General features: G+C 37.9%; 1 protein-coding gene across 2 annotated transcripts in view; it reads right to left on the minus strand.

Moving 5' to 3' along the window:
* LOC108367917 (uncharacterized) overlaps positions 1–22,760 on the minus strand; it is a 30,076-nt gene extending 7,316 nt beyond the window's left edge. Inside the window, exons 1-2 of one of the 2 annotated variants that reach the window (XM_017622620.1) lie at positions 20,527–22,760; positions 7,899–11,743 (exon numbers count right to left, since the gene is read on the minus strand). In XM_017622620.1, the coding sequence (XP_017478109.1) occupies positions 9,452–11,140 (1,689 nt within the window). In that variant the 5' untranslated portion in view covers positions 11,141–11,743; positions 20,527–22,760 and the 3' untranslated portion in view covers positions 7,899–9,451. Of the gene's footprint in view, positions 1–7,898; positions 11,744–20,526 lie in introns of those variants that run through there. The other variant, XR_001848309.1, reaches the window with a different exon arrangement.
* Positions 22,761–22,812: the final 52 nt, after the last annotated feature.

Genomic DNA, 22,812 nt, shown 5'->3' on the forward strand with positions numbered 1-22,812 from the left:
TAAAAAAAAATAAAAATATTTACTAATGTCTCGCAGATATGTCTTGAGGAGAAATTCCTAAAGCAGTTAGTTTTCATAAACCACTTCGTTTTGACTTGAGGCTTCAGTATTCCCAAATTTTCCACCTGTATATCTATTATTGTGACACATTTACCAAAAATCGCTGGTAACTTCCTGAAAAGGATACGAATGTTTTTGAAAATAATTTGTGAAAAGAATGTTCAAAGCTCTATTCACTTTGAGTACAAAATTCCGAAATTTCAATCCGTAATTTCTTTCAAGGATTTGCCTTTTTGTGAAGGCTGCTCATCAATTGTCTTTGCGAATCGGCGCAAGTGTATTTGTAACATCGCCACGGCTACGCTACAGGAGATAAAATGTAATCCAAATTGAGGCTGCTATTTTTTTTTTGCTATCACATACTTCCATTTTCACTATTTATCGCCATTAAAATGGATTATTTATCACCAACAAATTTATGAGATATTTTTGGAGATAGCTAAAAATTCGGAAAAATGTTAGCTTTCCTATTTTAGCATTTTAGCGATATAGAAAGTTAGTTAGTCGACACACTTGGCTTTTTGATTTCGAAAAGAACTTCATTAGCAAGAAACGCGATGTTTTCAGATCTAAATATTTTAGCATCCTTTCCAAATTGCTTTCCATAATTTTCGTCTTTCTTTGATAAATAATTGCAAAAAAGGCGCGTTTTTCTTCGAACATGGAACTTTCGCAAATATCAGTATCACCAAATTTTTTTTTCAACATGGTTGACAACCGAAAAGGGCTTTTCTTTTTTCGAACATCCAATCAGCCAAACTACAAACAACTCGCCTTTTGTAATAGCATGATAGCCCAGAAAAAAACTGTTTTTCTTGAAAACGGCTAAAAACGGCGAGTTAAGTAAAATAAAATCAACTCATTACATCTTAATTTATCCACTTCCGTTTCCATTTTGTTTGCCGAAAGTTAACAAAATTGTAAAAGCTTACATAAAATCATAGTGTAATAAGCAAAGTGAAATCAATATATGACATATGGGTGTTTCCAGCGGAAGGTCCACCACGACAAAAAAAATAAAAGTTTTATATCTAACGTATTTACGGGCCGATTTGTCTGCTTTTTAAAATATATACTGGCTATGTAAGTAGAATCATGTTTGCATAAAATGGTCTTCTTAGGTGGTGCCAAGGTCGAGATATTTCGAAAAACCGTATTTATGGTCCGATTTGGTTCGAATTTGGCGTATGTGGTTGAAACATAATAAATCATAGATTTCTAATAAATTGACCCTGAATTGGCGCTGAAGTCAATCCAAATCATATTAAAATAAGTTTCATGAAAATAGCCATCCACAATTCGCAGAGTTTTGCGATTTTGTAAGAAAAGAAAAAATCAACTTCCATTTTTTGTCACGTAACGACACTCTCTTTAAATGCTTATATTTCAGGACCAAGCAGTTCGATTGATTTCATTTTTCGGTTAAATATAGAGCTAATTATGTGCTATACAATGGCCCAAAAAAGTTAAAGAAAACAAATGGTATTCCTTGATATTCCTTGTTTGTATCACATTGAAATCGTACGACTGTCACGTGCGCCACCATGGGAATACCCATATTTATTTTTTATACGTTTATATGACAACGGTTTTGTCATTGCGTTAACCCATTTGAAACTAGCAACATTATAAATTAATTTCAAAATAAAAAAATTTTGATTTCAAATCAAAAAATAATTGTTTTAGGAATTAAAGAACAAAAAGAAAAAAAATCGTTTAAAATTCCAGATACTTGCTGTTTATGCAAAAGCACCCACAACAATGAGGTAGGTATGTTTCGTGTGCTAACAGATGTTACGCAAGGAAGGGATGGGATTAAAGCTTGTGGTGTTAAACTAACTGGATCAACGAAAGTTGGCGCTCTGCACTTCAAATCGAATGATATCATTTATGCAAGTATTAATGCCGAGAGAAGACACCTCGATCCAGATGCAGTACCATCAAAGATGTTACCTGCTATTTCATCAGATGAGAGGTAATGATCAAAGTGTGGGTATTTTCTCAAATGCATTAGTGCAAAGGCATATCGTGAAAATAACGTCTAATAACTACAACCGCAGTACGCCAAACAGATGTGAAGTATCGCATAAAATTTATACTTTCGCCAATTTAGTAATAATAGATGGTCCTGATTTGTAGTAATTAATTTGAGAAAGAATCCTAAATCTTAATGTGTATATATATACATATATGGGGAAATCTCTTGAGATGGGGACATTCTGCGTACTGGCATATTGTTTCCGAGACAAAGCATCTGCACTGCCAAGTGCGGTTTCTGTACCTTCGTCAATACTATTTATATGTGCAAATAGTTATTCACAAAAAATACGGTTCAAATGACTAATTTATTTGCTAAAATCGAGAAAATTAGGAAATTTCTAGTGCAACTCGCATAAATTCTGAAAAAAATATTGCAACTTGGAAAATCTAACTCAATCAAATTCTGCAATAGAACAACTAAATTTTGAAATAGAGGGTTGTTGAGGGTTTTGCTAAAATCGAGAAAATCAGGAAATTTCTAGTGCAACTCGCATAAATTCTAAAAAGAAAAATATTGAGACTTTGAAAGTCTGTCTCAATCAAATTCTGCAATAGGGCGTTCTTCAAATAAATTTTGAAATATAGGGTTGTTGAAAAGTTTTTTAAGATAGGGCGTTTTCGAACTGGCTGCCGAGATAAGTCGATCTTCCACTGAGCAGTGACACTAATGGTGTTTTCGTTTCTACCAAAAAATGTCACCTTTTGATTGCCCCTTCCTCTTTTCGTGTGTGAATGAGGACTAAATTTGTAGTGATACCCTATAACAGGGTTGAGTGTAACACCAAATACATTTTGCACCCTGGAAGGTCAACATTTTTTTAAAGAAACTCACTATAAGTAAGTTCCATTTGGTGTTCCCAACGCAGATAAGTTATTCCTCTTTTCTTACCAACGCAACGACGACCCTTTTCAGGGGTATGCGAATGTTTTCTATACCAACATGACCTTGCAATAAAAGAAGTTGTGTTCGAATTCGCTAAGCCATAACGCATTCGTACATACATATGTATGTAGCTTTTGTTATATGCTTCATAGTACCATACGTGAACCAAAGCCGAAAGAGGGTTAATGTAAACAAATATAAGAATTGTTTACATTTAAATTTTCAAATAAGCGTACGTCAAATATTGATTTCACTTTGTTTATTGCATTATGCATAAAATCATAAATGGAAATTAATCAGAAAATTTTTGAGGTTATGCAAATAAGTTTTTTTTTGCAAACCAATAATAAAAAGAAACTTTTTTAAATTGGGACCTAGGTTCTCACTTAAAGTTTTGTTTTCCATTTAAAATTTTGCTTTAATTATTCGAACTTTACAAAAAAATGCACGTGAAATTTACAAAATAAACAGGTTGCGCAAACAACGGGTCAATAACGTTTTGTAATTTGGTTTATTGCTGTCTAACGGTGTTTTTTATTTTACAAAAACTAAGTGAAGTTTCTGTTATTTTTTCCTACAGAATGGCAACAAAAAATAATGTAAAACTGCCTTTACGAAATTGGACTTTCGCACAGCCAAATGAACCATTTGACCTAATGTGCATTGGCTTAAGCGGTTCCAGCGATAATCGATATGAGAATTTCAGTTTGTATGGGAGGTTCCACGCCCCACTTTTCGCTCAAAGTACGGTATTGTTAACGTATGTATGTGGCTGTTTAAAATTTAGGACGTTAGCATAAGGCGGTTCCAGAGATAGCCGATATGAGAAGTTAAGTTTGCGTGAGGAGCCACACCCCCTTTTCCAATATCTGCCACTTTTCACCATAAGTATGCTACTGATAACATATGCAGCTATGTTAAATTTAAGGACGTTAGCTTAAGCGGTTCCAGATTTAAGCGATATGAGAAATTCAGTTTGTATGGGAAGTGCCACGCCCCCTTTTCCAATAGCTTCCAGTTTTCGCCATAAGTAGGGTATTTACAATTTATGCATCCGTTTCATGTTTCAGCGTAGTTGGTTTAAGAGATATATTGGTGCCCTCAAAAAAGGGGCTTCAACATTTTATTATGACGAATGTATATGTGTAGATATCTATCTGTTCAGAATAATAGAGATTACGCCAAGTTCGAACACTGTTGTTTGCTTGATTGCTTTCAAGTGATCTTTATTGAATTAATGATTACGTTTTTATACAAAATAAATGCTTACGTAACTAAATAATAAGGCCATAAAAACTTTAGATCGTAAGCAAAATTATTGTAAAGGCTTTACATAAGCATAATTAATGCAAATGCTTTATTCCCACGTTTTTGTTGACATAAGCATATTCCACATTTTGCGTCTACTTTCATTTGCGTGCATTAATCAACAATGTCTTATATGTAACTTGACACATACATGCCTAATTATTTGCCTATAAGAATACACTAAAAGGCATAAAGCGCAAGCTACGCATAAAAGAATGCAAGCGAAAATTAATACCCTGTTGAATAAAGCCAATGCAATATTAATATGTCGACTTTTCTTATTTAATAACATCCTCCCCCCGGTGAGCGCAGCTCGAATTCCTTGTCAGGTTCTGTCCTAAATGTTTATCGTAAAGTCCAAACTTCCTTGAGAATGTCGAGGCGCAGGTGTGGGTTTTTCATTTTGACCGGATGTGGTTGCAGTCGTGGACGCGTGCAATGTTTCCTGTTTGGCTGTTTTAAATTTTCTTTTGACTAGCATGAACACCAAAAGGCACAAAACTGTAACCAAGGCAGTATATCCAACCGTTATGTGGTGCGCATTTTGTGCTTCAAGCTTATTTGGGGAGTTCTAATATGCGTTGATTGGCCAATGATGATTGTAAGGACGTGAGGTTTTGTATTTGTGTTATGTATTTCTCATCATCCCGTGATTGAAGAAGAGGCTTTATATGTTCTGCTGCAGCTACTTCGGAAATTTCTCCCAGGCTAGTGTAGGACGAGCAAAGACTCGTCGATATCAACTGATCTGCTTGAACTGATATAAAATTATGTTTGAGTATGCAGTCTGGTTGGAGTGATAACAGTCCTGATCCTTTTAGAATCACCTGAATGATTTCTTTTCCATATACTGCTGTCGCACGAGATGAAACTGACGTGGCATAAATCCACTGATTTTTATGCTGTAGTGATATCCATGCAACATCGTTTGGTGTTTTTCGCAGCTGACAACTTGACTGGGTGTTGTTGTTGAATAAATTTACTTCACATGCGCATTTAGATGAACCGTGACTATAACGAATTTGAATTTTAGAACAGATGTAATTTCCTTTTTTAATATCCACACAAGATTGAAATTTGGAGATGCTCAGAGGGAAATATTGACCGAGAGCTGTGTTTATTGCCAAAACTGCAGCACACGGACTTATTTCAATCATAGTCCCATTAGTCCAAGTAGGAATTGGTAGCAGATTGAATAAGTCGTAACGATCATGCTCTACCAGAGGCAATGTGATGCTGAATACAACATGCTTTTCTGTAAGTCCTCAATTAACCGTGATGTTTTGGTATAGCTGGAGTAAATCTTCTTGGTTTACAGGCAGTTCCAATGGTGCTGATAAGTGAAGTTTAATTTTGTTTACTTCGTCTTGCAATTGGCTGGGCCTCAGCAGAAGAGGACTTATTTTTCCGTGATGAGTATCTATTAGAACGGCTAATATTGCAGATTGCATTCTTTGCAAATTGGCTGCCATAAGTGTGAGTTGGATGGATAACGAGGAAAAGATTCGAAATAATTTTTCTTGGTATATCTCATGCGTGTCGTTGCTGATCCTCTGGAATATTTGACTCACTTGTTGATCAATGATGTCGAACTTCCTCTTGACCGCTTTTTGATCCTGCTTCAAAATGTTGATGGTTGAGTCCACAATGGATGTTTGATTTCTGATCAGGTGCAGCAGATGTAGTTCATTTTCCTTAACGTGTGTGATTGTTTTGGACATTTGTTCTGCATATTCTGCGTCCAGTACTCCAAACAAAGAATGAGCGATATTTCCAACTGCATCAATGGCACCTCGTTTACGCCGATTAGATTTTACTATTGCGTAGTCTAGCTGCAACTCTTTTTCAGTCTGTTCAAGATGTGCTACCAGAGAAAGACATGAGCTTTTTTGTGTGATTTCTTGACATAAATGGCGCAGGGCCCTTGTGCCATTTGACAGCGCTGCTAGTTCTACCAAAAATCCTTCCATGTCATAGTAGATTATTAGGTTCCAATCGGTGGTTGATATGGCTGTTGAGCCTATTCCTTCAAAATGAATGCCAAGCCTTGATCCAAATCGCTTATTTTGAAGTTCAGCTCCTAAAGCCAATGGTAAGATGAGTAGGGTAATCAGAAGTGTAGCAAGTCCTTGGTGTAAGGAAGGATTATTCCTCTTTGATGGAATTTTGTCTTCCTCAAGCAGTTTGTTGGTTGATTGTCGTTCTGTGGCATCATTTGTTTCCTTGGGCAAGGGTGCAAGCCGATGAATAGGCCTCTTGCATGTGCCACTAGCAGTTTCTACATCAGCCACTCTCACTACACCGTCGTTTCCTTCATATACATTGATGATTCTTCCTAATGGCCACTGCAGTACCGGTGTGTTGTCTGCTTTGATGATCACCATGTCACCCACGTTGATGTTGTTGTGTTGTGTCTTCCACTTATTTCGCAGCTGAAGGTCCGATAAATATTCGCGGGACCACCGATTCCAAAACTCGCTTTTGAGGTGAGAAACAAGTTTCCATCTTGTTAATAAATTTGTTTGCTGTGGCCTACACGTTGGATCAACTTGGGCATTAAAGGGTTCTCCTATGAGGAAGTAGCCTGGAGTTAAAGCTGTTAGATCGTTAGGATTGTCGGACATTGTGCTGATTGGTCTGGAATTCAGGATTCCTTCCACCTCGATGATTACCGTGTCCAATTCTTCAAACGTTAAGGACGGTGTCGAGGTGCTTCTTATTAGTAGATGCTTAGCTGATTTTACCGCTGCTTCCCGTAAACCGCCAAAATGTGGAGTCCCAGGAGGTATAAAATGAAATGTTATTCCCTTTCCGCTGCACTGCTTTACTATGGATTCTCGTGATGAATTTCCATAAACAACGTCAGTAAGTTCAGAAAGCTGGATTTCGCGCCTACAAAATTGGTTGCGTTGTCACAATATAAATTTTGACAATGTCCTCTTCGGCTTATAAATCGTTTTAAGGCACCAATAAATGCATCCGTCGTTAAGTCGCTGACTAATTCCAAATGCACTGCCTTTGTGGCAAAACAGCAAAATACCGCTACATAGGCCTTTTGTGGTTTCTTTCCCCTTATCTTGAAGTGAACCCAAAATGGCCCGCAGAAGTCCACGCCTGAGTTGATGAATGGTCTTGCTGGAGTTACTTGTTGAAGGCAAGTTCCCCATAATTTGACTCATTAGTTTCGGCTTAGCTTTGGCGAGTCTTACACAGGTTAGCACAATTGATCGTGCCAGCAAATTTCCCTTAATAGGCCAAAATCTTTGCCTTGTGTAAGCGCTTGGGGTCCACAATGACGGTTTTTTTTATGGATCATTTGTACTAATAATTTGGCGAGTGAATTGTTTGTGAATTGTGAATTTGTTTGGCATCGTATGCAAGTTCTGATGCTTGTAGACGCTCTCCAACTCGGATGATGCCATTATTGTCCAGAAACGGTGACGGGCTGCGAAAAGAACTGTTTTTGCGAACTTCGTTGTATTTTGTAAGGTGCTGAAGCTCTTCCTCAAAGTCCAATTGCTGCATTGTACGAACGATTATCACAAGCGCTTTTTCCAATTCGTGTACGGTCAAGGGAATGTCTGACTGCCGCGATTGGCTTCTGGCCTGGTTGATAAATCTCAGCATGTAGCCTGTCACTCTTTGTAATGTTTTGAAAGAGCCATTGTGTCGAATGCTATAAAGTACGCTTCCTTCATGTCCAGTGGTTGCAACAGCGACTGATGTCACCCTTTTCCGTTCCATGTTGATACCTTCGTCGATTACTGATAATGCCTTGGAATACTTTGAAGGCCAAGTGTCTTCTTTACCAAGCAAGATTGTTGGCCCATAAAACCACATATTGCAGGTTTCTAGTCTCCCCGGCGGCAGTCCTCGTGATAGAATGTCAGCTGGGTTGTCTTTTGAGCTTATATGCTGCCATTGTTCAGTGGTAGTGTGCTCATGAATAACAGCTATACGGTTTGCCACAAATGTTTGGTATGATGCTGAGGATGAGTTAATCCATGCCAACACGATTTGTGAATCAGTCCAAAAGTATGTAGCCACATCGTCTAGCTTAAGGTCTGATTTGACCCTTGTAGTTAGTTGAGCACCCAGTACTGATGCACAGAGCTCAAGCCGTTTCAAGGGTGCCACACGTGATTTTGCACAGAGCAGCCTCACTTCTACTCGTCCTCATCCAGCTCGGATCTAATGTAAATCGCAGCACCATATGCCTTTTCTGATGCGTCGGAGAAGACATGAATTTGAATTTTTGCTGGGATGTATCCTTCAAACACGTGCCGGGAAACTTGCATGTTGTCCAATTTTTGCAAATGATTTCGAAATGTTGTCCATCTCTCATTCAAATCGGCTGGTAATGCTTCATCCCATGTCAGCTTCAGTTGCCAGAGTTCTTTTGCAATTTTCTGCAAACATTTGGTGGCTAAATATGGAGCAGATCTTGTCCTATATGTGATTGTATTTAGCTGATAATGCTTTACTGGTAGGCTTGAATCCTTTCGCCAGATGATAAGTTGGAATTTGCGCTCGTCCGGTTGAATGAGCATCTGTCGATACATTTTTTTCTACATCTGTGGTGAAGACGAACCTGGGCAAACGGAAGCGAAGTAAAATGGTGAAAAGCTCGCTCTGAACAGTGGGTCCGGTATACATGAGGTCGTTCAAAGACATGCCAGTGGACGATTTTGCTGATGCGTCGAACACCACACGTAATTTTGTAGTGCGGCTTTAGGGTCTCACAATGCAATGGTGAGGAATGAAGTACCTAGGTTTACTGATGGAATCAATATCCACTTGCGTCATGTGCCCCAAGTTATCATATTCCTCCATAAATTGTACATATTGATTCTTTGTCTGGAGCGATTTTGCCAGTCGACGTTCTAAGGCCAGGAATCGATTATACGCCATCCCATAGGATTCCCCTAAGGCCTCCGGATTTTCATGAAACGGTAGTCTTACCATGAATCTCCCATTTTCATTGATGAGTGTATGTTGTGCGAAATGAGCACTGTTTTTCTGCTACGGAATGTTGTTTTCTTACAGTTGCAACATCCTCAGGTTCCCATAATCGAGCAATGGCTGCATCTAAGTTGATGTCATCGTTGGTACAGATTCCACATATTGCATTTGAGATGTAGTTGCCACCAACTTTTCCCGTTATGATCCATCCCAGCACTGTATTTTCAGAATGGGTAGGTCATCTGACAGTTTGATTTGCCCTGCTGCCATCAGTTGGTTGTAGAATTCCGCCCCCAACAATATATCAATTTTGTCAGGACGATTGAATGATGGATCGGCTAACATGATGTTCTCAGGTATTTGCCATTCGTCGATCTTGATTTCTTGCGAAGGCTGCGGGGATATAATCTGAGGCAATACCGCTGCCTCTAGCCGCGTTGTAAAGTTGTTGATCCGAGACTGTAGCGCCACATTGACTCGATGCTGTATCTTAGTGCTCCTCGACCTGATGCCACTAATGGAGATTGATGGTTTAGTTGAGATGCCAATACGTTTAACCAGTCGTTCAGTCACAAAATTAACTTGTGAGCCTGAATCGAGAATTGCCCGACACTGCACTTCTGTTCCGATTCCTCTAACTTTCACCATGGCAGTGCTGAGTAGTACATATGTGTTTGACTTTGTGTGCTTTGCGGTGGTAAGTGACGCTGCTTCGTCTTTTGATGGCGTTGATTTGGTCCTGGATGGTGTAGTACTTTGCGATTCGTTTCCTTGTGTTGGAGTGGCTACTGATGTAATGTCTTTGCTCACATCCCTTTTTGAATCCTCGAAATGTAACAGTGTGTTGTGTTTTTTGTTGCATTTCAGACAGTTTCTTAATATACAATTTTTAGAAACATGTCCCGGTTTTAGGCAATTGTTGCAATATTTCTGCCCTTGTATGAACTGAAAGCGTGCCGATGGAGACTGTTGTAAAAATTCCTTGCAAGAAACTAATGGATGTTTTCCTTTTTTGCACATGCTGCAAGTGTCATTTCTATGACCTTTGGATGTGACTGAGGTGCACACCTTTGCAGTTGAGCTTGTAGATTTGTCTTTGACACCCATCGCTTCCATGGATTGAAAGTGTTTCTCCAGAAATTGCAGGAATTCCTTGAGTGTTTGTACCTCCCGTGGCTTTGATAATGATTGTTCGTACCGCAAACGAGTCGGTTGATCCAATTTCTTTAGTAGAAGGGGGAGCAGAAGTGGATCCCATGTCGATGTGTCTATCTGCAAATTTTGCAATGCTAATATACATTCTTGTGTTGTGTCATGCAGTTTTTTGACATTGTCCATTGATGTGCTTCCAGGTGTAGTAGTTAGCTCATGTACTAACTTGCTGACCAGCAAGCGTTTGTTGTTGTAACTCTCCAGAAGCATGAACCAAGCTGCATCAAAATTCTCTCCTGTTGATGCGAAATGTTTAATTAGATTTCCAGCCTCCCCCACTAAGTGAGTTTTCAAGTACCACATTTTCTGAACTTTTGAAAGAGGTTGATTTATTACCAGTTGCGAGAATAGGTCATGAAATTCTTGCCATTTTAAATAGGTGCCATCGAATTTTGGAATTATTATCTTCGGCAATGAAATGGATTGCAGTTTAATCGGAAGTTGGTTTGAAGATTGCTCAGTATGGGAGTCACTACTAGCTGCTTGCAAAGTACTCCATACCTTTTCTTCAAGTGAAATGAAGTTATCGACCTTGTAGCCATGCTCAGTTGGGTTGTCGAACATCTCATATATCCTGAAGTGAATGTCTTCTATATTTTCCCACAGTTTATTAATTGTTGGAACACATTGTGGTGAAACGTTGTCGTTCAGTAACCGTCGCAACGAGGCCATCATTACCCCTTGTCTGTGAACTAGTTTAGTGTACTCGTTGGAAGCTGCCTGTTTGGTTCCAGTATCATGCCGTGCTTCTGTGTTGACTTTTGAAGCTGAAGCATCATGTTGGTACTTCCTTCACCAGTTGTTAAGCGCAATTCTCTCGCCGGGGTTTGAGCCAATTGGAGCACTGCGGGCTCGAAAATCTCCTTGTACTGATTTACGATTTCCATTATATTATTATAGTAGTCCTTTGTAAAGTAGTCGTGGTCCAGCTGGGGGTTTTCAAGCAGTCGAAGTCAGTTGTTTTAAACTTCGACCACTCGCTGTCCAGTCTTCTCAATCGCTCTTCGTAATAGCTGACTGACTGCTTCCTGGATTGCGGGTCCTTTTTAAAGTTTCGGACAATTGATTCAATATTGCCGCCCGTTTCTCTTTGTTGTCTGGTTAAATCCTCGAAACGATCCATTTTTCTTCTTTTAGTTTAGTTTTGTGGCTCCTTAAACTGCTGCACTGGCCTTGTTTAAGCTGAATGTCCTTTCACAGGGGTCACCAGAATGTTCAGAATAATAGCGATTACGCCAAGTTCGAACACTGTTGTTTGCTTGATTGCTTTCAAGTGATCTTTATTGAAATAATGATTACGTTTTTATACAAACTAAATGCTTACGTAGCTAAATAATAAGGCCATAAAAACTTTAGTTCGTAATCAAAATTATTGTAAAGGCTTTATTCCCACGTTTTGGTTTACATAAGCATAATTAATGCAAATGCTTTATTCCCACGTTTTTGTTGACATAAGCATATTCCACATTTTGCGTCTACTTTCATTTGCGTGCATTAATCAACAATGTCTTATATGTAACTTGACACATACATGCCTAATTATTTGGCTATAAGAATACACTAAAAGGCATAAAGTGCAAGCTACGCATACAAGAATGCAAGCGAAAATTAATACCCTGTTGAATAAAGCCAATGCAATAGTTTCTGACAAATTAATTAATTTCCCTTCAAGGTGCTGACATATGTTCCAAATATGAATGAAATCGGTCCCGCCGTTTGGTAGTTTAGTGACATACAATATAGGAAAAACTCTATGAAATTGTGAGATCGTGACATCTCAGCTTTCTTAATTTTTTGGCAACAATAACAAAAAGTTTTGGATTTTTTTAAACCGAAAAACCTACCGCATAGAAGATCCAAAAAAGTACTTTTTACAGAATTGAAATCGGTTCAGCCGTTTGGGCAGGCATCGCGGTCATACGAAAGACATTTCATTTTTATATATCGGTTTTTAAAGTACAAACCGCGTATCGTCAATCTACAAAACCGCGCAACTGACATTTGCTGCCAAAAATTGGATTTGCTCACACAAGCTCTTGGCTCAATCCTTATCCATTCAACCTGAAATATACTAGCCAGAAATGCGATTGCTTTATAAGAAAGAGAACCATTTTAAAATATGAGTGTTTTTACTCTCTAGAAAATAATTTATGCAACCTCACAGACGCGGTTTTGCATTATCTTGATACGCGGTTTTGCATTTTTAACTTTACTTTAAACGACGATATATAGATTGCACACGATTTAGATCAACCCCACTAGAAGATAATTCTGAGTCTGCCCTAAATATTAAAAATGCCAACTTAGATAATTTCTGGACAAGAATGCAAAATTCATATGATATGGTAGTAGAGACAGAGGAGCATGACCTTCCTGAAGATTTTAAACTTTGTACCTACAGCAAATACCGGTCGTGCCAATCACCTATGAGAACCCCAAAACGGAAATTGGTGACCAGCTCCACCTCCTTAAACAAATGAGCATTCCCACGCTTACGCTCCCTACCTCACAACCCAAAGACGAATCTGGCTTTGGCTTAAAAGTTCCTCCTTGTGATACTGAGGTCTCTTACGGGGGTTATGAACAATGACCGTCCTTCCGTGACATGTTCACGGCGGTCTACATAAACCACCCTAAACTCACAAAAACGCAAAAATTTTACCACCTTAGGTACAAAACACATGGTAAAGCCGGCCAGATCGTGCAACAATTCGCCCTAAGTGACGACAATTTCGAGCTGGCATGGGAAGCCCTCCGGTCCCGATATGAGAACAAGCGTGTATAAGTGGAAAACCAAATTCGAGTTCTAATGAACTTAAAGTCAATTCAAGTGGAGAACAGTGAAGACATTCAAAGGCTTCAATCCACTGTAAACAACTGCGTCCAAATCCTGGCAACCCAGAATGTATCCACCAAAAGCTGGGATCCCATTTTAATCTACTTAATTACCTCGAAGGGAACACTGTTAATTTTTTTCTTTTTTTTTTTAATTTTCATGTGGCGCAGGCCCTTAGGCTAGCGTCTATGTAGCCTGTGCTTAAATCCGGCCCTGTATGTAAGTGTATACTGTTGCGTAACTTTGTTTTTACCAAGTTTAGCTGACTGAATAAAGTTCCAGGTCTGCATTAGACCAAGGTAGTGAAAGTAAATTAAGTGCAAAATCCGCCAGATCGGAAAAGTTTGAAATTCTGCCCAAAACTGCTTTGTACTACTTATATTAGGTCTAATCTTTTTTGTACGAGTTCGAAAAGAGCACTCGTTTAAATTTCAAATTACATGTAAAGTAGAAATGTGCCGGCCGCTGTGGTGTAGTGGTAAGCAGTGCGCGCTTCCACTCCGCAACGCCTGGGTTCAAACCCTGGTCAAAGCAGCATCGCAAAAAATATAGAAAAAGGTTTTTTCTTAACAGCGGTCGTCCTTCGGCAGCCAATGGCAAACCTCCGAGTGTATTTCTGCCATGAAAAACAGCTTCTCATAAAAATACAATCGCCGTTCGGAGTCGGCGTAAAACTGTAGGTCCCTCCGCTATGTGTGACAACATCAAGGCGCACGCCACAAATCGGAGGGGAAGCTCGGCCAAACACTAACATATGTGTAAGCGCCAATCTATTATTATTATTATAGAGATGTGCCGGATTCGGATATCCGGTAGACTGTGCTGCCCTTTATAAATTTCACAATATTGTTATATTCGGTTTTGTTGTTTAGCAACATACTTATGACCAGATTATCTGCTTTTCCTAGCTGAACTATCCAATAAGTAATTAAAAAATACAAATTTTCTTCTCTGAAATCCAAGTTATAAAATAATCCTGTATTAAAAAGATAACTTCTCCGCCTGCAACCCTGATTTATCGATTATCTTTGGTAAAGAGAGGAGAAACGTCGAGGACAAAAGATAAACAACAATGAACGCCGCTAAGCATTGTATTTGATGTATTTTTATAAAAAAATGTGATGAAAATCGAACTATTTTGCATGTTTACATATCGTCCCACTTCCCGCATCGTCAAGTTTTTGTAGTTATGTGGATAGCCAAATGATGGGTAGACAAGGCAGTGAGATATATTTACAGCTACCCCTTATACCCAGACAAGGAGATTCTTTAATTTGGTGGAAGCATGGCCGCAAAGAACACTGGATCACAAATTTTAGTTTGGTTCTTGTTCTCCAGGCGCCAATATTCAGTTCTAATGTAGAATTGCTCGGTGATTCCGAAAATCGAGTTAATTTTTGCAATTTACCGTTATTCAGCTTAAGACAAGTTCCACTTCATAACTTATATCTTACGAACCAATTTAACAATCTTAAAATGAGGTACGTCAAATGAAAGCTGATGAAATTCTCCATAAAAGATATATATACGCCACTTTCCGATAGGACTGATAGTTTCTGACAAATTAATTAACCATTCCAGTTTTTTTTTATTTATTTATGAAAAAATGAAAAAAAATCAAACCTTAACACTAGAAAAATTTAAAAAGTAACAGGTTATGTGCAAAATTTTTGCATTGGTGCTAAAGCCTGTTCTGTTACAAAAAAAAAATAAAGTTACTAATGAAAAAAATCGATTTATAAATAAAGAAGTAATGAGTCGTCAAATGAAAATGCGCAAAGATTTTTTGTATGAAATATGAGCAGAAAAGCGCGTTACTCAGGTGTACGTGGCTTATGAGTATCAGACATCTGCAGCGGGTGCATAATTTTCGTGTATACTCGATCATCTAACAAAACCCGTTTTGCATCATTCTCTGTATACGAGCAGAAGTATTGTTCGTTAGCGACTGAGCTCACGACGAACATGTTGGCCACAACACCCGATTGCTTTTCATACATACTTGATTGGGTTCGGGTGCTTTGCAGCTCAATATACCCGGGTGTTCGAGTTTCAACCCGAGTGTGCACAAAATTTTCTTGATTGGCTTATGGCGTTTTCGTTTCTACAAAAAATGTTGCCTTCTCATCGCGCTCTTCTTAGTGTTTGTGCGTAGAGGGCAAAGAGAATGTTGCATCATCACGACGCCTACATTCATGTAGGTATTAAATGTGTGTAGATCGGCAATGCCCAAGCCCTATTCACTCGGTGCACATTTATTTTTTGTAAAAGTACTTATGTACCTACATAGTTTTAGGCTGTGTTCTAATATATACACACACAGCTTTCCACGCGAAACTATACGAAATAGATGCAAAAACATTTTTGTCTACTTCGCTTCTAATTTTTTCATTGCGTATGCACAAGCACAAAGCAACAACATTTTCATATGCTTTGTGGGAACATATTGGCGCCAGTTACCTTCAGCGATAAATTTCATTGTTGTCCTGCATTTTACGCAATGTTCGGGTGTCCGTTTCATTGTTACACAAATTTTCGGGTTAGCNGTAATGAGTCGTCAAATGAAAATGCGCAAAGATTTTTTGTATGAAATATGAGCAGAAAAGCGCGTTACTCAGGTGTACGTGGCTTATGAGTATCAGACATCTGCAGCGGGTGCATAATTTTCGTGTATACTCGATCATCTAACAAAACCCGTTTTGCATCGTTCTCTGTATACGAGCAGAAGTATTGTTCGTTATCGACTGAGCTCAAGACGAACATGTTGGCCACAACACCCGATTGCTTTTCATACATACTTGATTGGGTTCGGGTGCTTTGCAGCTCAATATACCCGGGTGTTCGAGTTTCAACCCGAGTGTGCACAAAATTTTCTTGATTGGCTTATGACGTTTTTGTTTCTACAAAAAATGTTGCCTTCTCATCGCGGTGTTCTTAGTTTTTGTGCGTAGAGGGTAAAGAGAAGGTTGAATTTTTCGGTAGTTTGTTTAAGTGTACATTTAACCATTTCTTATATTTTTGCTCATACAAAATGCGGCATCACGACGCCTACATCCATTTAGGTATAAATGTGTGTAGATCGGCAATGCCCAAGCCCTATACACTCGGTGCACATTTATTTTTTGTAAAAGTACTTATGTACCTACATAGTTTTAGGCTGTGTTCTAATATATACACACACAGCATTCCACGCGAAACTATACGAAATAGATGCACAAACATTTTTGTCTACTTCGCTTCTAATTTTTTTCAATGCGTATGCACAAGCCCAAAGCAACAACATTTTCGTATGCTTTGTTGGAACATATTGGCGCCAGTTACCTTCAGCATAAATTTCATTGTTGTCCTGCATTTTACGCAATGTTCGGGTGTCCGTTTCATTGTTACACAAATTTTCGGGTTAGCTGCGGGTGTCCGAGTGTGGTGTTCGCTTGTGCTCAATTTATAGCGAGGGTGATCGAACAGACTCGTTCGTAACCAAAGCAGCTGTCGGGTATGCATCTCGATCGAACACATANTGATCAAAAAGGCTCGATCATACTCAAAGCTGCTCTCTGATGAGTATCTTTCTTCACAGGAGATTTCACACAAAAAATCTTTGCGTATTTTCATTTGACCACTCTTGACCTGTTGTTTTTAAAATTTTTCTTCTGTTAAAGTTTGATATTTTTTTAATTTTTTTCATATTTTCATTATTATACTATATATCGTTTATGGAGAATTTCATTAGCTTTCATCTGCCGTATTTCATATTAAGATTGTTAAATTGGTTCGGAAGATATACGGGATTAAGTGGAACCAATTTTTGTTTTAAGCTGAATAACGGTAAATTGCAAACATCTCGAAAACGTATCCATAAAAAAATAAGTAGATTCTCGGAATCAGCGAGCAATTCTATATAAATTGGATAGTGACATCCATTGAAAATTTTTGCTGTAAACCAATGGAATGAGTTTTTTGCAGATTTTTAAAAACCTGCAAACATGTTTTTTTTAGCAACTTTCTAAATTGTTCATTTACAAACGTATAGAAAAGTTTTTCACCAATTGAAATAGAGTGGAATGCCTCTAAATAAAATAAATTTTTTACTTTAATTACTAATTAAATTTGATTATGAGAATACAAAGAAAAAAATTCTGAACTAGATTTTTAAATTTAATCTTCTATAATCGAAATCCCGAAATCCGGCCGAGTTTTAACCTGCCTTTTTAACCGTTCTTCTGTTATCCGACTGTCCGGCCGGATAAGCCGGATTACGGATATCTACCGGACACCCGGCACATCCCTAATGTAAGGCAACAAACAACACAGCTCGTATATGTTAACCGAGTTGATATCCGAGTATGTATAAGGTGCTGCCAAATTCAATTATGGCACTAATGTGAGTGATCGTCGAAAGTAATTGGAAAATTTCAAATTAACCGTCAAAATTTTTTTACAAAATAAACAAAATTACAAATATAAAAAAGGCAATAGTAACACAGTCACATTTGTTTTCTTTCATTGACCGTAAAAAAGAACAGACGCACACTGCGGCCAAAATTCTAAGGTTTAAAGAAATAATTCCAAATTTCGTACTAGGGGGTTTTCGAGGCCTCTAATTACGAATCCGCTGTCAGAATTGCAAACTTCAAAATGGCGGATCCAGTAAGCCGTCTGGTAAATTTCGGGCTTTTTAATTAGAATTCCTAGAAAGAAAAGTATGTCAATTTTAGTGTCACAAAGTCCAAGATTGAAGTAGCTAGGACTTCCCTTGATTTTTGAGAATTTTTTTTGTTGACAGTGCCGGTTATTTTCTTCCTTTCGAAGTATGTTCGATGATATGAAGAAAATGAGCAACGCCTTAAACAAAAAAAGTTTCCAAAAATCAAGTCCCACCTTCTTTAAACTTGCACTTTATTATACTTAAATTAAATGGGCCACAAAACTGCATACTCAAAATTTTACTGTGAAATCTAATTAAAAAGCTCGAAATTTATACATGGAGGTGAAGCTAATATGTATAATAGACTGCATCACCACAAAAAGTTGCGGTTTTTCCGCCGGGATTACAAAATGTATTACATTTTAAGACGTTCATTAAAATATTTCGGAAAAATATTAAGATTTAAGCGGTCTGGACCGATTTGAAAATACCTCCAAAAATGGTGTTTTTTATGAATAAAAATAGTTTCTTAAAGAACTTTTTAAAAAAAGGCATATGTACAAGTAGAATTGGATGCACTCAAATTGAGTGAAATGATTGTTTGGCGGTGGCGCACTGCCGCGAAGGGGAAAAGTCTCCACTATTGTACTCCGCCCAAAAACGGTGCCGATCAAGAGCAAGATTGTAGGAAAGAGAAATGACGCGAAAGACCGCAGTAGGGGTGTCGCCTTTTTGCTCACTCATTGCGGCACTTTTGTTGTCCGCCGTATGATGGCAATGGCAAAGCCCATGGTGTTTGTTTGTGTGCGCCGTGGTGGCGACCGCGAAAGCGCCCAAATTCTGTTTTAAGGAATAACGGGCCGGCGCCAATTGATCGGGCACCAACAACACCGGCACTGAGGCCCTATGCGGACCGGGGACCGGGGCAGAACAAAAAGAGCATTAAGTGAGGCAACACCTTTATTCCGAGTGCGTGAAGAAAAATTGAAATAGTGCAGTGTTGTCGGTTGGCTTCCCCTATTGTGTGTCCTAATTCTATCCTTTTTAGCATCCTGCACCCTGAGCCCAGTCATTTCGGCGGGTTAAAGTTACCCCCAACAGCTTGGGAGGTATTGCGAGTGGGTTCGTAACCGTTTGGTTGCGCCCAAAAAACAAGGTTTCGTCTTTTTAAATATTCGTGTTTTAAAATTTTCTGATAACTTAAAATTTTCGGCCCACCCTATTATTGCATATATATATATATATATATATATATATATTAGTNAAAAAACAAGGTTTCGTCTTTTTAAATATTCGTGTTTTAAAATTTTCTGATAACTTAAAATTTTCGACCCACCCTATTATTGCATATATATATATATATATATATATATATATTAGTTGGTGCCGTTCAGTATTTTTGTCGCTGTTGTCCCTAGCTAGATTTTGTTTGTTAGGTATTTGGATTGCGTGTACATTGCCCCTTGCAAGCAACCCCGCCGTCTCCACTGAGCCAGCCGGTTGCTTGGAATTTTTCTTGTCATCTCCCTGTTGTGCGTGCATTTGTTTATTTCGTTTGGCCCCCTTGTGTGGTTGTTGCACACGGTAAATTAGGTGGCCGGTAAGGACATATTAGGATGCACCAAATTTGAAGGTGACAAATTGCCCGACTTTAGGCAAGGAATTTTGATTACGTGGGATTACTTTTTCCAAAAGGTTTGTGGTAACACAAGGAGTTTAAAAGCAGGTGAGAAATTTGTGGTTGAAAACGGTGCAGTGAAAAGTGTTGTGCCAGACCCATATATACGTGCGTATTTATTGTGCAGTAGTAGTGTTGTTGTTTGTAATTCACTTAGTTGTGTCCATATATTGCGCACATTAGGCCTGTTCATTTGGCTAATTTTTGGTTTATTTTTTTCTAACAAAAGTTTTGTTTATTTTTTTATTAGAGTTAAATAGAAGGCGTTCTCGAGAAAAACGGGTTCGTGGCGGAACGTAGCGGACGCTTGTGCAAGCGGATCACAGATAAGTCTAGTGTATAAGCGATTAGGGCGCGGAAAAAAAATTAAATAACTAAAAGAAAACCAAAGTGGAAAAAACCAGTTTCAATTTAATTTTCTTGTGGAAGCGAGCTTTTTTTCTTCTTTGAGCTTAGACAAATTTTANTTTAAATAGAAGGCGTTCTCGAAAAAAACGGGTTCGTGGCGGAACGTAGCGGACGCTTGTGCAAGCGGATCACAGATAAGTCTAGTGTATAAGCGATTAGGGCGCGGAAAAAAAATTAAATAACTAAAAGAAAACCAAAGTGGAAAAAACCAGTTTCAATTTAATTTTCTTGTGGAAGCGAGCTTTTTTTCTTCTTTGAGCTTAGACAAATTTTAAATTAATAAAGCTTAGATAAGTATTAAATCCAACAAAACAAGTTACACACACACATATAGTATTTATATTGCGAAACGAACTTAAATACTCGCTGAAGTTTAGTTTTTTAGTTACGCACATACATATATTTGCATTAAAATATTAGCCGCTCCACTTTGCGTCGAAATTTTCTCGTACCCATACTTTCATATTTATATATACGTGCATATATACTCTTACTTGTACATATTTAGTTGCCGTGTTGTTTTAGTAGTGCGTGTACTTTTTTTTTTTTGGGTTAGGCTCTATTGTTGTCACGAGTTAATATCGCTTTCACGATATGAGTTAAAAAAATATATTTTTATTACTACGCCGAAATGCGTACACTTTATTGATATTCTTAAAACTGTTTATAATATAAGATCTTACAGCTATTTATACTAGTGAGATGCGGCTGCTGTTATCTGGTAGCAAGTTGTTTGTTGTTATTGAGATGCGGTAGTTATAACCTGCTTGCCATTTCTTTGTTGAAATTCGGTATCTGTTATCTTGTTATCACTTGTTTGTTATTGTTGAGATGCGGCGGTGGTTATCGCAGTGGATTATTCCATTGCCAGATGTTTGTTGTTTACATGTTGAGAATGCATTTCTTGATAATGCATGTTTGGTTGTTATTGATGATGCTTAGTGGAAACTTTGTTTACGTGCCTTGTGACGAAGTCATTAACTCCCCTCCTTCTTAAAATGAAGCGTCCTCGCTTTAACGTATATGTTGTTCTTGTTGGAGTCTGAATAGTTCTATTTGATACATTTCGTCGATGCTTGTTCTTCTTGCTTCCGCTTTCTTTGCTATGTAACATGTGCAGAGTTTGTCTATACCATAAATAAGTAATGCTAGTGTGCATAACCCCAGGATGCAGTAGAAGGTGTATTGGACGGGATGTTCCTCGATTGGTATCAGGAAAGTTGACATTGACATAGGACTTCTAGTTGTTCGTCATGTTGTTTGTATATGACATCTTTGTATTCCTGTTGCAGGTTGGAATATTGTTTTCCATCGATTGTTGCAGAGTAGTTGAATTGTATTAATTTCGGCCCATCTATTTTTATGTTGTTCCAGGTGTGGTTGTAATCTGTTATGATATTTCCGTTTTCAAGTATTTGGAGTGGTGCGTTGTTTTCGTGTATCACTTCACATTTGGCAGGCTTATTCTCCAATATGTTAATAGTGCAATTGTCTGAGTTCTTAATTTTACATATATAGTTCCCAACATAGTTTTTACATTTTTCAATAGGTGCAAAGACATTGTTACATTTTGCTATCTTAGAATCTAATAATATCTTTCCATGTTTGTATGCAAGTGGGTATATATTGAACAAGTTACATTTTGTGTTTAATATTGGATATTTATTACAATTGCGTGGTTAAAGTAGCAGACATGTATGTCAGAGTATTATAATATATTTATTAAAGGTGATGCTTCATTGGATACTATTTGTTGAATATCCTTTAAGTTTAGAGTTCCTGCGTAGAAGTTTCCATTTTTTGCAAAATTAATTGTATTAGCGACAGAGGATAGTTCGTTGTATACTTCGGTCATCACTAAATCATCTGTTATAATTTTAGGATCGAGAGTCTCTTAAATTCTTTCAAACTGTGAATTTATTTTCTTTTGTTTGTTACTGCATATTTAATCCTGTCTTAATTTCGATTAAGTCGTCGTGATCGGGTGTACCCGTAATAATTTTAAGAGCTGACCCTAGAAAGTTAAGTGAACGTCTATCCCTAAAGATGTTAGGAAGTAATTGTGACTTAAGTGTCTCTCTTCGAGATTGTAAGTAGATCGTACTATTTTGTCATAGGGTGCTAATATTTTTGAAATGTTTGCTACATGATATAAAAATTAAGTGTCGTGGTACACGTATACTGGGTCGGTTTCTATCATTACTTATTTTTTGTCCTTCAAATCAATTATACTGTCGCAGAGGGCGGTGGAGGTTAAAAATAAAATTATTATTCTTTGCATGTTTGCACTCGTATATTGTCTTTGTGTATACCTGTACCACGATTTGTAAGTATTGTGTCACCTCTGTCTTCTTTTATTGTATGTTTCGCGTATTTCGTATTTTCGTACGTTTTTGTTTCGACGGTGTGTTTTGGAGTATATAACGTCCCCTTTTTTGTAAGTGATACTCTTACGATTTTTATTATGGTATGAAAGCACTTTGTTTTGATTTGTTTCGAGTTTTTTCTAATGTCAGGATACCCTCCTCGATTAAAGAACTCGTCCTCGGGTTTCTCTCCTGTGACTGAGTGAATTGTTTTGTTGTATCGTCGTACCGCGTTAAAAATTTCGTCTTCCGGTGAGTGGTTATGTTCCTGTGCTAGGACTCGAGCGAGTTCGATCAGGGTGCTATGTGTACGCTCAACTTGGCCGTTGGTTGTCGAATGAAATGTTGGTGTAACTGTATGTACAATTTGTAGTTTTTCGTAGACTTGTTTCGCACATATGCCCGTGAATGTTG

The sequence above is a fragment of the Rhagoletis zephyria genome, unplaced genomic scaffold, assembly GCF_001687245.7.
Source record: "Rhagoletis zephyria isolate East Lansing unplaced genomic scaffold, Rhagoletis_zephyria_1.1 Rzeph_scaffold_02861, whole genome shotgun sequence".
Classification (NCBI taxonomy): domain Eukaryota; kingdom Metazoa; phylum Arthropoda; class Insecta; order Diptera; family Tephritidae; genus Rhagoletis; species Rhagoletis zephyria.